This window comes from Echeneis naucrates, chromosome 16 (genome assembly GCF_900963305.1).
Source record: "Echeneis naucrates chromosome 16, fEcheNa1.1, whole genome shotgun sequence".
In the NCBI taxonomy this organism is placed as follows: domain Eukaryota; kingdom Metazoa; phylum Chordata; class Actinopteri; order Carangiformes; family Echeneidae; genus Echeneis; species Echeneis naucrates.
In genome coordinates, this window is record NC_042526.1 from 19,961,053 (window position 1) to 19,975,150 (window position 14,098).

General features: G+C 39.8%; 1 protein-coding gene across 1 annotated transcript; it reads left to right on the forward strand.

The window, feature by feature from the left end:
• Positions 1–137: 137 nt before the first annotated feature.
• Positions 138–13,238, forward strand: ireb2 (iron-responsive element binding protein 2). Its single transcript, XM_029523434.1, has 22 exons — positions 138–190; positions 2,308–2,394; positions 2,696–2,861; positions 2,944–3,081; positions 3,168–3,413; positions 4,339–4,408; positions 4,699–4,882; positions 5,011–5,150; positions 5,290–5,461; positions 6,444–6,544; positions 7,051–7,167; positions 7,259–7,418; positions 7,543–7,678; positions 8,197–8,281; positions 8,592–8,748; positions 9,160–9,284; positions 9,406–9,510; positions 9,617–9,759; positions 10,431–10,578; positions 10,805–10,927; positions 11,186–11,371; positions 12,395–13,238. The coding sequence occupies exons 1-22, from the start codon at positions 166–168 to the stop codon at positions 12,503–12,505; spliced, it is 2,925 nt and encodes a 974-aa protein (XP_029379294.1). The 5' UTR covers positions 138–165; the 3' UTR covers positions 12,506–13,238.
• Positions 13,239–14,098: the final 860 nt, after the last annotated feature.

The following is a 14,098-nucleotide window of genomic DNA, read 5'->3' on the forward strand; positions in this document are numbered from 1 at the left end:
CACAAGAATATTTATCCAGTTCGTCCTAATTGTAATGACCTGATGTCATTATTTTGTTACAAATTTACGAATGGGCGTGGCCTCTGTTGTCTGCACTCTGATTGGTCCGCTCAACCCTGTGCTGTGCTGTAGGGAGGACAGATCGTGTTGGTTTCAGAAGTCATCATGGCGCTCACTTCCCCAGTCAAAGGTAAAGATGTGTGTTCTTCTAACCTTAGCTCGCAAACCGACCACCGACCGACCTTTTATCCTTCACGGACGGGCATCGGTTAGAGACGGGAACCTCTTCGCCCGAACAACACTGTCGTTTGTTTGCAGATGTTTCATTTACTGAGCCGGCGTCAAACTGGTAGAGATATACAGCTAACAGTAGCTAGCCTCGTTAGCCTTGCTATGACTAACCAAGCGCTGTTAGGTTAATCAATTCCGCAAGCCAGTGGCGGTATTTTGCCTTGTTTTGAATGACACAATAACCTTTTAACTAAAGTGAAATTGGGTGTTAATTGCCTAATTTTGTATTATCGCTTCAAGACGTCCAGCAAGTGGCGGCTGTGTTCGGCGATAAGCCGATAAGGAGAAGCGTTAGCAGCACTAGCCCCTGCTGGTTTTCTATGCCTCTGGAGGATGTTCATGTACAGCACTGTCATCATCATCACCTTATATAAAGCAATGCGTTGGTATCGCTCTTCTATTAAGCGCAGGGACAGCTTACAACGACACCTGATTTTATTCTGAATTCAAGACCGATTGTTTCTGTTTTCGAAAGAACAAAAAAAAATGAGAACAGATGAGCTTTGGGAATGTTTTGTAATAGCCTTTTCTGTCTTATTGAAATAAATTTTATTTTCACCTTTTGCCTACAACCAACCTTGCTGCATGTTCAGTGAAATCAGAGTTTCCCATAAGGACCCGTCTCCACGGGACCTCTGCAGTGATCAGACACCGTTCAAGTATGACTTATTTTAGTATGATTTATTTTTCCAAGCAGTTATTAAAATGAGGTAGGGAAAAAACTCGTTAGACCGGCGTTCGAAACAGAAGATTTAGGATATCGTAAGCAAAAAGAAGTCAAATTGTGCGGAAAATGTGTCATTCGCAAGGTATAATGCATTTGTTTTAAACGTTCCAATGATTCTGCCATATAAAGATTTGAATCCAATCCCTTGCCACATTCACCTACATTGGTATTGATGCTGGTCTTGTGTCAGGATTCCTATGGTGAATTGGAGAAAATGTATTACTGCTTATTTTTGCTTGGTCTTCAATAGCAGTGAAATCGGCTTAGTTGCAGTTCCCCTGCATTAGTGTTAGAAGTTCAGAAGCTACTGCACATTGAGAGGACAGGAAACATCTGATGTGCCATCATATGTGGTTCATGATTAAATTTGTAGGAGTCAGAATGTTATGGGTGCAGCCAACTTTTTTCAAAGTTAATGTTAGGGCCTTGCTTTCACCTCTACATACTTGATATTGTTTTGAAGGGGTTGCAGGATTGTCCTCAAACACACATTTTCTTTCTTTTTATTTATTCAGTAAACAGATATTCAGGATTCGCGAAACCAAAAGCTGCACAGCATGCTGTATATTAAAGACAATGTCTTGGGGTTGCTCCAAATTTCTCTTTGCAATTTCAGTCTCACGTTGAAAGGCAGTAACCTAAGAGCCAGAGTTACAGCATGATGTCCTGTTGAGAGACCAGAAGCTAATGCCAAGTGTCCATAGCAGTTCAGCATTGACTTTACTTTGTTTCTAACCTTAAATGAGAAGTACATCAACACTGGAAAACTACACTCTGAATATATCAAAATCCACCTTTTAGGCTGTGATTTTTATTAAATTTTTTTTCCCCTCATCAATCTTAGAAATGAATATGGGACTATTTCATTAATTTCTTTAAATATTTTTGTTGAGGTAACGCTGCAGCTCAGAAAGACCACAAAGAATGGAATGAAACCAGAAATGTTTTTCATTTCTCTTTTCTGTTTTTTTTTTTTCTAAATCTGTCCTAAAATTCACTTTGAATCATTTTTAATTTTTATCTAAACTTACTGACAGCCCAGAGAAGTGAAAAAACTGGCTCTGTCTGAGATATTATTTTCCAACATGGCATATAATAAGTCAGTTATAAGGCTGATAAGCAGAAATAGTACAGAGCTATTTTGTTTTGGGGAGATGTTGACTGTGTTAATGTTGGTGAGGTGGATCACAGACTAAAGCATAAAAAGCACATTTTAAATTGATCTATAAATTTCCTTCTCTCTTAACACATATGTTTGAACTGTGTGATGAATGTTTGTCTTTCTACAGAGCACCCATATAACCATCTAATTGAGACACTCAATGATGGCAGGATCAAGTACTTCAACCCACAGAAATTAAATGATCAGAGATATGGTAAGTTTAGTTCCTTTGACTAGCTGTTTCCTTAAAATGGGGTTCAAGGACCTCTAGGGGCTTTCTGAGTGACCACAGTGTACTGAGTCATTGTTTACCAGTGGTTTCCCCCAGGACAACAGCGTAAACCTTTATGGATGCAAAAGGTCAGAGAGATTATTTGTAAATAATCTTAAGGCATAAATCATGTCTGTGTACACACAAGTTAACAGAAGACCGATACATTTTAATTATGGAATGAATGTAACTGCATGTTGTTGACCAAAAAGAAAATGAAACATGTTCTCTTTGCCCTGTGTAGACAAGCTGCCTCTGTCCATCCGTGTCTTACTGGAGGCAGCAGTTCGTAACTGTGATGGGTTTTACACAAAAGAAGAGGATGTCCAGAACCTCTTGGACTGGCAGCAGCAGCAGTGTAAAACCGAAGTGCCGTTCACTCCAGCACGAGTCCTTCTCCAGGACTTCACGTGAGTTTTACACTGGTCATCTGGGCAGTAAAGCATTTCTGAAAAGGTTGAATTATTTTCATCTTCTGCTTTCTGTTGACAGTGGTATTCCTGCCATGGTGGACCTGGCAGCCATGAGGGATGCTGTTGCCAAGCATGGTGTGGATCCCAGCCTGGTCAACCCTAAATGCCCCACAGACCTTATTGTAGATCACTCACTCCAGATTGATTATAGCAAATGGTGTGTTAACATTTCTCTTTTCCATTTATACATTACGTTTTTGTTGGGCTTTTTTGAGTGAAGCTATTAATTTTTTTTGTCCACAGTGCCATACAGAATACTCCAAACCCAGGTGGAGGCGATGGCCCAAGCCAGAACCAGGGTCCCTCTCGTTCTGCTCCCTCCAGGCCTCTGCCCAGAGGGGGCTCACATTGTGGAGGCCAGCGGGGCACATGTAGTAAAGCTGCTGCTTGCAGTGATCCTCTGGCCTCCCCAGGTCAACCTCCAGCTTCTGTCCAGCAGATTGAGAACACACCTCTACTCTGCCCTTTCCACTTAAAGCCTGTGTCTGAGTAAGTGGTGCTTGTCAGAGCGGCTGTCGATGCAGCTGAAATTATTCATTTTCTGGGAAGGAGTGTCAAATGAGTAAAGTTCTGTTTGTTCGTTTTGTTTTAAGTTAGAGAAAAATGATTCTTGATTATGCAGGTTTTGAATCTTTGGCAGAGATTCTTCTTTTAGCTCCCTTTCCACTGGTCAAAAACCTGCCAAGACCAGCAAACATAAGGCTTATGTCTTCGATGGAAAAGGCTGCACTCAGCATCAGACCCAGCTCAAATCTGTCTGCCATTTACACAGGTGTACTTGCTTATTTTTGCCTCTTTTCGTTCTATGACGTCTCTTGGAGCATAGACATGTATATATCTGCCATCTTTCCAGCACATTCAAAACCAGAAACCAGCTGCTGTTGAATCAAGAAACCCTACAGCTACTCCTTCTTCTAGCAACTAAAGCCTTTAAGAACTCACAATTACTGATTGAAGCGTATCACATAGACACCAACACTTTTACAGGTGTATGAAAGCTTAACATAAAAGAAGAGATGAAATGTAACACATTTTTTTTTATTTTTTTTATTTTATTTTTTTTCATCTTTCACAGTGAAACTTAATTTTCCTCCTCTTTGTGTGTAAGTGCATGAAGATAAAATTTGTTGCAGTTGAGTATCCTGAGTCCAAACAGAAAGATGAAGTTCTGAGAGTGGAACACAGATCAATCAGTTTGTATTAGCAGATTTGAATGTATATTTAAAAAAAAAAAAAAAAAATCCTCTTCTACCTTTTGTTCGTTGGAAAATCGGTATATATGGTATAAACAAAACTGCGTGTTAGCAATTTCTAATCATTCTAGGAAAGAGGACTGTTCTCACTGACTGACAGTTCCCCTTCAGCTTGCTTGCTTACTGTTGTTCTGATTTATCTATATATTTATCTTTTGCAGAACTGAAACAACTTTGAAAAACCAGGGAATGGAACTAATTCGAAACAAAGAGCGGCTACAGTTTTTCAAGGTGCAGCAAAGAACAACAGATTTATTTATTTATTTATTTATTTATTTTTTATATTACATCATCTACTGTAGTGTGTGATGGAAGTGTTGTGCTGTTATCTTTTGTTTACTTTGGAACTGGTTCATAGTTTTTATTAATCACATGCTTTTGCTGATGGGAATATTTTTTAAGTTCTCTGTTAAAACCTACAACAGCACAAAACTTCATTTGTATCTTTATGAGACACAAAATGTAAAGTTTTAAAAAATGTCTTGCTGTTATTTACTGATGTTTCCCTGTCTATTGGACAGTGGTGTTCTAAAGCTTTCAAGAATGTGAATGTGGTTCCTCCCGATGTTGGTGCAGTCCACCAGGTGAATCTGGAGTATCTGTCCAGAGTGGTCCAGGTCAGGGGGGGTTTCATCTACCCTGACAGTGTGGTTGGGACAGACTCTCACACCACCATGATCAATGGCCTGGGTATCCTGGGCTGGGGTAGGTCATTTTAAAACTTAAAATTCTGCCTCTTATACTTTTGTTGTAAACATTGATACACACTGAGGCAGAAAAATGGTTCAGCATTAAGAGTAAGGACAGAGGAGGTTGATCATTTCTGCCTCCAGGTGTTGGGGGAATTGAGTCTGAGGCTGTGATGCTGGGCCAGCCGGTGTCTCTGACCCTCCCTCAGGTGGTGGGCTGTAAACTGGTGGGCTCCATCAACCCCCTCACCACATCCATAGATATTGTCCTCGGCATCACAAAGGTAACACATCTCTTCTTTGTATGGGTCGCAACCAGGACTGCAAGAACTGACAGCAAAGTGAACTGTACCATCCTGAGAAGTGGTATTTAATTACTAAAAATGGCACTGAGCTGTGATGTGCCACACTCTCATTTTCCAGCACTTGCGGCAGGCTGGGATCGCCGGAAAGTTTGTAGAGTTTTTTGGACCTGGTGTATCGCAGCTGTCTGCCCCTGACCGAACCACCATTGCCAACATGTGTCCAGAGTACAACGCTACTGTCAGCTTCTTCCCTGTCGACCAAGTCACAATCAAGCACTTTAAAAAGACAAGTGAGTGCTACCTACCAAACAAGGCACTGACTTTCATTCCAAGGCTTATATGAAATAGGAAAACATCATGCAAGGATTATCCTGTGCCAACATGTCATTCACCATATTATTGTGAAACTTGTTGTTGTTGTTGTTGTTGTTGTTTTAAAGTGCCCCTTGTGTTTTAGTTGGCTTGCATGGAAAATTTTTGTGGAAAAAAGTTTGGGTTCCCTTTCTTATTGTGGGGGGGGAGGGGGGGGGGGTTGATGTCTTAAATGGAGAGATCAGTGACAAAATGGAATGTGATATTAGAAATGAAAAGCAGAATAATAAGTATGCCTTTTCCACCCAGAACTCTTTTCTATGTATTCACCACTCTGTAATAGAGAGATCATGCCTCGCAAACTATAAGATAGCATGCAGAGCTTCCCATGTGGCTTTGTACTTAATGCTTTGCTGTGATCAAACAGGTCTCAGTCATGGTGAAGGCTTGTTGGTAAAAGTTAACACTTCCTGTGTGTCACTGTTTGTTAGCGAGAAGCACTTTATAGTGTACAATTATCAAATCATCTTGGAAAATATGTTTATCAATCATACCTCACCACACACACCAGGCTCGTTCTTTTCTTTTATATATACATTTATAAATTACCCCTTAATAACATTGTTATTTTTAATATAAATTAAGTCAAAGTGGGACTGTTCCCAAACTGAACCACTTTCGTTGTCAAACAGTCCTGCAGCCTTGATTTAGATAGGGTGAGATGTCCCAACCCTGGTCCATAGTTCGTAATCTCCATGCCATTTTATAGTTCCACAGCAAGGTCATAAACAATTAGCGCAATCATAGAGATAGTTTTTTTTTTTTTTTGTATTGTGATATCTGCTGAAATTGCATATCATCCCTATCTGGACTGTCCCTAACTGTTTACTGACTACAACGATAACATCAAACAGATTATCACCAGATTTAAAATCTAACCTGATATTACTGTCTTTTCAGATTTCACCCAGGAAAAACTTGAATTGCTAGAGTCTTACATGAGGGCTGTAAAGCTTTTCCGTTGCTTTGATGACCCTTCAGAAGACCCACAGTACTCAGAGGTAACTGATGTAAATGTGAATCTGAGCAATACTGCCTGATAGTCCTTGTAATATTATTTCTGCGGATCTGCAATATGTGAGCATTTAATTTTTAATAGTTCAGTAAAGATGACTTATTTCCTCTATTTGATATGATTTTTATATATATATATATATATATATATATATATATATATATATATATATATATATATATATATATATATATATATATATATATATATATAAGATTTTATATTTTTATATATTTTATATATATTTTATATTATATATATTTTATATATAATATATATTTTATATTATATATCATATCATATCATATCATATATTATATATCATATACAATTTATATGATAGAAAATGCAGAAGATGAGCCCTAACATGCTATATGAGGAAAATTATTGTTGTAAATTATGTTGTAATTCCAGGGAAGTAGTAATGATGATTGGAAGCTCTCCATTATGGGTATTTGTGCTGAAATTATCAAATTATTATTCTTCATGCAGGTGATTGAAATCAACCTGAGCTCCATTGTTCCCTATGTGAGCGGACCGAAGAGGCCGCAGGACAGAGTGGCTGTCTGCAGCATGAAGGAGGACTTCCAGAGCTGTCTTGATGAGAAGGTAAGAAAAAAACGCTTCTAAATGTGATGCTGGTGATGGTGTTGTGACTGATATTGTGCTGAGTCATTTATTTTCTCCGGCCTTCCTGCAGGTGGGATTTAAAGGCTTCCACATCTCCAAGGAGAAGCAGGAAACCCGCGTGCCGTTCCTGCACTGTGGTCGGGAGTACCAGCTGGCCCATGGCTCAGTGGTCATCGCTGCTGTCATCAGCTGCACCAACAACTGCAACCCAGCTGTCATGCTGACTGCAGGTATATTTCATCTTGAAAAAGCTACTACCTTTAAATGCACCTTGACTTTCAGCAGTTTCAAAAATGAACATGCTGCGTTACTTATCTTGCATAACATGGCGATGTTCTTGATTGTCCTCCTCAGGTCTGATGGCAAAAAAGGCTGTTGAGGCAGGACTAGTTGTGAAACCGTACATCCGGACCAGCCTAGCTCCTGGAAGTGGCATGGTCACTCATTACCTCAGCACCAGTGGAGTCCTCCCTTACTTTAGTCAGCTGGGGTAAGCATGTGCGACACACAAAAATACATATTTACACAGACAGCTGTGGCTCAAAAGGTAAAGAAGTTCATCCAGTATTCTGAAGGACACTGACCTGCAAAATGTGTGAATGTGTGTATGATCATCCTCATTGGTCATTTGGTGTCACTTTCACTCTGTCATCCTCACTCTGTCATCTTCGCTCTGACACTGTCACGCTGTTATCCTCACCCTGACCGGCCTGAAAGACATGAAAGCAGGAAAATGATAGTAATAATATATTTGATTCATGTTCCTTTGTTAGCAGAGTGGGCCTGAGTGCATTTTAACTACACAGTGAAGGAGGAGTACACAGAGATGTCAACCACAGGCTGCGCCATTATTGTGTGCTCTTGAGAAAGATCAGATACTGATAGTGATAACCATAGTTGTTTATCTCCATTTCCAGACACAATAGGTACTGTTAGTTAACTTCTGTCAGAATTCAGGTATTGTGTACCTGTCTTACTGACTTTAATCTTTCTTCCTTTATGCGTCAGGTTTGAGGTGATCGGTTATGGCTGTGCCACCTGTATAGGAAACACAGCCCCGCTACCTGAAGCCGTCGTGGATGCAATCAAACAGGTACAGTTCAAGAAGATATTTCATGACCATCCTATTGGTGGCTATTGAAACCAAATTTCACCAGGAGATCACAGGAGCCCCTAATGTCAGATGCTTTTAGAAAAATTTTATTTAATGAATTTGTTTTTTCCTTTTATAACTATACCATTTCCAGTAGTATCTTCTGTGACAAATACAGATGTCGCATACATTCAGTTTAATATCAGAAACACATTGAATGGAAACGGCTGATTTTCTACACTAGAAGAAACAATTGGTGAGATTGTGTTTTTTATTTAAATGTCAACCCTAACAATCCACTGTGCTTCAGGGGGACCTGGTGGCCTGTGGTGTGTTGTCAGGCAACAGGCACTTTGAGGGTCGCCTGTGTGACTGCGTGCGTGCCAACTACCTGGCCTCCCCTCCCCTGGTGGTGGCGTATGCTATCGCAGGGACTGTAGGGATCAACTTTGAGAAAGAGCCTTTAGGTAAGGAGCATGCACATCAGGAGCTAATGCTGCCAGAGCTGAGGCATTTTAGTGGGATATTTTATGGTTTTGGCTGATTTCAGTGAGAAAGTGTATAATGAACAATTGTCCTGTCAAACTAAGTCAGGTTAGTTTTGGTCTAGCGTCCAAACTACTGGTTTTACTTGCCTATATATTCAGTGTAACAAGTAAAAACATACACATAACGAATTTAGTTAATAATGACCTTTTAGTTTTACTACAGTTATATATATATATATATATTTTTTTTTATTGTTCATGGATGTGTTTGTTCAGTTTGAGTAGCAAAGATGGCACGGTGAGCACTGACAAAATAACAAACTAGTCAATGCAGTCATAATAAACCTTAATGGTTTTGCAGTACTGATGTGGGGCTTGTTGTGGATGCAGGAGTGACATCGGAGGGGAAGGAGGTCTATCTTCGAGATATCTGGCCGTCCAGGGAGGAGGTCCAGCAGACAGAGGAGGACATGGTCATCTCCTCCATTTTTAAGGATGTCAGGGGAAGGATGGATGTAAGGAGATGACCTTCGCTGGTTCCCTCTACCTTCCTGCATTGCCTCTCTCTCCTTTCTGCCTGTGGTTTAATTCAACTTAAGTGAATCATTATTTTTATGTTATTGTGGTTTCTTCCAGAAAGGGAACACATTCTGGAACAACATTGATTGTCCAGAGTCCATACTTTTCCCGTGGGATCACAAATCCACATATATCCGCTCACCATGTTTCTTCAGCAAGTTGGTAAGTTTTCATGGAGCATTGGGCACCTCCTGGTTTCTACTGTTGAAGTTACAGGGTCATCAGTAGGTAAATGGCACCTCCACTTGTCTTCCTCTTCTTCTCTCAGAGTAAAGAGGTTCCTCCTCCTCAGTCAATAGAGAATGCTCATGCCTTACTCTTCCTCGGAGACAAAGTGACCACAGACCACATCTCACCAGCAGGCAGCATAGCCAGGGTCAGCGCGGCTGCCAAATACCTGCAGAGCAAACGGTTAGTTGCCCTCTCACTCCAGATTTATTGAGTTCTCTTAGACTTTTATCAGCTAAATACTCTTTCAATCTGTTTTATGCTTCTGTGCCAGCAGCAGCCACACCTTAAGGCTGTCACTTCAGCCAGCCCAATTTCAGATTTGGCATTCACTAAGCCTTGAAGATGAACTCATTAGAATATGGTGGTTACAGATCAAACTTACGTCAGTGTGACCTCACAAAAACAAACGCAATGGGTTGTTTGTTTCACACTGCATGTTAATAACAATCCTGAGTTGTCTGGTTGTCTAGATGTCCTCATTGACCAGAGGACATTATTTGCATCCTGAATCAATGCTTGATGCAATGGCAAAATTTTCTTCCAAGGTTGAAAGATATGACATTCTCTGTTTCTAAATAAAATGTGTTAGCATCTTTGTTAAAACTTGGTATTTGGTGGAAAAAAGAAGTAGTAATTGCAAATTAAAAACTTCCATTGACAAATAGAAATGGAAAGGAAATCAACTGCTTTTTCCAATGGATCATTTAACACCAAAGATAACACTACTTCATAATAACTTTCCTTTTCACATTATTAAACAAACAGACATGCTAATATGACCCAGGTGTTTCTGCTACTGTTTCCTCATCACAGGACTAATTAAGTATTAATACCTTGAAATTTCTCCTCAGTCTGACACCGCGGGAGTTTAACTCTTATGGTGCTCGCAGAGGGAATGATGCAGTGATGACCAGAGGGACATTCGCCAGCATCAAGCTACAAAATCGATTCATTGGCAAGTCGGGCCCCAAGACTTTGCACATTCCTTCAGGCCAGACAGTAAGTGGACCCCTCAGCAGCCCTGGAGGTTAATTTCATTCAACGCATCACAGTTTTTTCACCTTTGATGAACGCTCCTCTGGCTTCCCTTTGAGCTTTGAGCTTGAGCATGAGATGTGTCTTGCACTTAGTTAGTTGCTACAGGATAGGACTAGTTTGGTCTAGATTGTTGTTTTTGCAATGAGCTGCTGCTGACAGTCTGTCCTATTCCTGTTTGTCTGATTAGCTGGATGTGTTCGAGGCAGCTGAACGCTATCAAAGAGATGGTATCCATCTCATCATCCTGGCAGGCAAAGACTACGGCTCCGGAAACTCCAGGGACTGGGTAGCCAAAGGGCCATATCTGCTGGTAAATAACAGTAGGCTCACTGCACTGATCAGGTAGTGATAAATGATCAGTAACAACCATTTTGCCATTTTGCACCCATTAACCTACTAGTTTACATGACATGTTGTTAAAAAAAAAACAAAAACAAAAAAAAAAACATGCCAATCTTTTACTTTAAATCTTTTTAGACTATATAGACATTTTATTGCTGTATCACATTAACATGGAGAATGTTCAGTTACCTCAAATCTGATTCACCTACGTCTCTGGGGTTGACAGGGGGTACGTGCAGTCATTGCTGAGAGCTTTGAGAAGTTGCACAAGAACCAGCTGGTGGGGATGGGAATCATGCCGCTTGAGTTCCTGCCAGGCCAGAATGCCGACTCGCTGGAGCTCAACGGGAAGGAGAGGTTCACTATCACCCTGCCAGAGAGCCTGAGTCCGAGGCAGCAGCTTAATGTCAACGTAAGACACATATGCAGTTTAGATGGCAAACTGTTTGGTTCAGTTTTATTATATGTGCATAAAAGATTGCTTCAGTCAAATAAAATGAATTGTCTTAATTTTCCTTATGGAGGAGAAGTAGTAAAATATGCTTTTGTCACTGTAAAAACAGACGAACGATGAAACAGATGAAAAGAAGGATCAATAGGTGAAGCAGAGTTTAAGAAAAACAAGGAGTTTAATTCTTCTTTACTGCTGAAATTAACAGGTTTTTAAACCCAGGCAAACCTGCAAAAGAGTCTTATCTTTCCACTGCCAGGATGTGATTGTTTTGTTTGTTTTTTTTTTTTTTTCTCCTTTGATGTGTGACATACACATGACGTATCAAAATGTGCCAGAAAGAATCAGTGATGGAGATAGGTGACTATGAATGTGAGTGTGTTATTGTGGTTTCACCGTTACATGGTCACAATAAATGCTGTAGCTGTTTAGGCAACATCTGCAACTCAAATGTGCATTATACTCTTATGCTGGAAAGGGATCCAAAATTACAGGTTCACGTTAATGCCAGTCAGAGCTGGAGCCGATGTAGACCACAGTTGCTGACAAACTGCAGACTAGCATGGATCTTAGCCAGTTTTCAGCAGTGGAAGAGGGACCTTATTAACAAACTAAAGCTCAAAGCACCAGTTTCAAATACACTGAACAACCAGTTTCCACAACATGACACTAAACTTATGTCAAAGAACAAACAGCACAGGTAAGTTAAATAAAGTAGCAAAGTAGGAGTAATCACATGCATCACATGTTGTCATTTGAGTTACCAAAAACATTAAACCACACACCTTTAAAAATTTATATTTGGTGACTCAAGTATTAGCAGACACAACTGCATGTTAGTAACTGAGTTAATGAATTAATCAATCAATGCTTGTATGTCACAATAAAGAGAATTTAAGGGGAAAGGACGGCTAATGTGAGACGCTTTAAGTGAACTGTGTTTGCAGGCTCCATAGAGATGGCTGTGTCTCTGTTTTCTTGCAGACCAGCCAAGGAAAGTCCTTCATAGTCACTGCACTGTTTGACACCGAGATGGATATTATCCTTTTCCAGCATGGAGGGCTTCTTAGATATGTTGCCCGGACTTTCCTCTGAAACAGCCTGCAGTTCAACCTTACTGAGGGCCACCAGGCTCATGAGCTGCAGCCATTATCATTTCACCAGGATGATTTCAGTTTTGGATGAAAAAACAGCTGCTCGGATAAAGACGCCAGGACGCAATGGTAGTTTGTCTGTTGAAAGTGGATGGACAGTTTTAGCTGCAACCACCATCACTATGTGTGGCTGTCTCTGCTTTTGCCACAGCCTTGTTATCCTCACATGGCCACCACAACAAGGACAAGAAGAACTGCTGATGTGCACAATCTGTATTGCTGGAGACTGAATGTTGCAGAGAACAGAGATAAGTTTTCTTTTGCCAAAAAGAAATTATTCCTGTCTGCTTCTGTTGTCATTTAGTTCAAATAAAAGAAAGGAAGCCTAGAAAGGCTGAGATGGTGCTAGGTACTATGGCATGAATGTTGTTTTTTACACTGCAGCACAGCCTGCTTTTCCCACTGTCCAAGTAAAACAAATAGCTAAATGTTGCCAGTCATCAGTTGCCTTCTGAGGCCCAAAAAAAAAAAAAAATAAGTAAATTGCAGTTTGGTGAATATTTCTATACTCAAGCTTTTTGGAAAAAGTACATTTGCCTCTCAATACTCAGTTTCTATTATGTGGAAAATGTGAAATTCTTGTTTTTGCTACTATCACTAAGCTCCCGCCATTAACCACAGCTCAACTCCAACTGACAATGTTCTGCATCACATTAAAGGTAACTTAGAAAATCTCTCCTTCATATATAATCTGTCATTACTGACACAGGAGCTTCAGAAGGTTGTTGTTTTGTTTTTTTTTCCTGCAAAAAGTTAGTATATGCATCAAAAATATCAAAGCTGTTGAGGTTAAGCTACATTTACACTTGTCATTTTGATCTAATGACTTTCACCCATGAATCTCCTGCAGCAACTCTTGAGCCCGAGCATCATTGGTGCAATTATGTACCAAAACAGGACCTCAACCAATTTTATGCTATGTTGCAGTGTTGTAATGCCAAGATCTGTTTCTGGCTAAAAAGAAGAAAGCACTGAATTTAAAGGAAAACTGACCTGTGATCAAAATAAATGCGACGACAAAATGTGTCTGTAACAAATCAGTATGTATCCAGAGTTGGATAATATTAGCTGACATTAGCTTCAGTAGCAAAACTGAATGTGTTTGGTCTGAGGGAGTGTGAATTTATATTTATTATGTATTTGTTTCACGAGTAAAACGGATTTTCATTTATTCTTTTGAATAAGTTTACCATTTTGTGAAATTGGTTTCTATGGCTGTGACTATGGAGCACTCTTTAAAAGCATAACTATGTAACTTTTGTGACAGTTCCAACAAACTACAAAATTAACGTATAAATGCTCAAATACAGCAGAAGCGCACCAGTGCAGAGGAGCCAGCCATGCTTATTAAAGGGCATAGTTATTTACAGTTAGATAATATCAGCTGATAATACAACTGCCAATACAGAGGAAGTTTTAGTGGGAACGCTCCTGAATGTGCTGAAGGAAGATGAACTTTTCAAATGTAAAATTGAAGAAGGTGTCATTTCCTATTTAAAGGAATTATTAGTGATTTTGTGAAATGGCTTTCTCT

Bases quoted from the DNA above. Each gene is read 5' to 3' on its own strand.
- ireb2 (XM_029523434.1), top strand. From the start codon at position 166: ATGGCGCTCACTTCCCCAGTCAAAG. The intron at 9,285-9,405 runs GTAAGGAGATGA...GGTTTCTTCCAG, and splicing joins ATGTCAGGGGAAGGATGGAT to AAAGGGAACACATTCTGGAA. The intron at 11,372-12,394 runs GTAAGACACATA...GTTTTCTTGCAG, and splicing joins GGCAGCAGCTTAATGTCAAC to ACCAGCCAAGGAAAGTCCTT.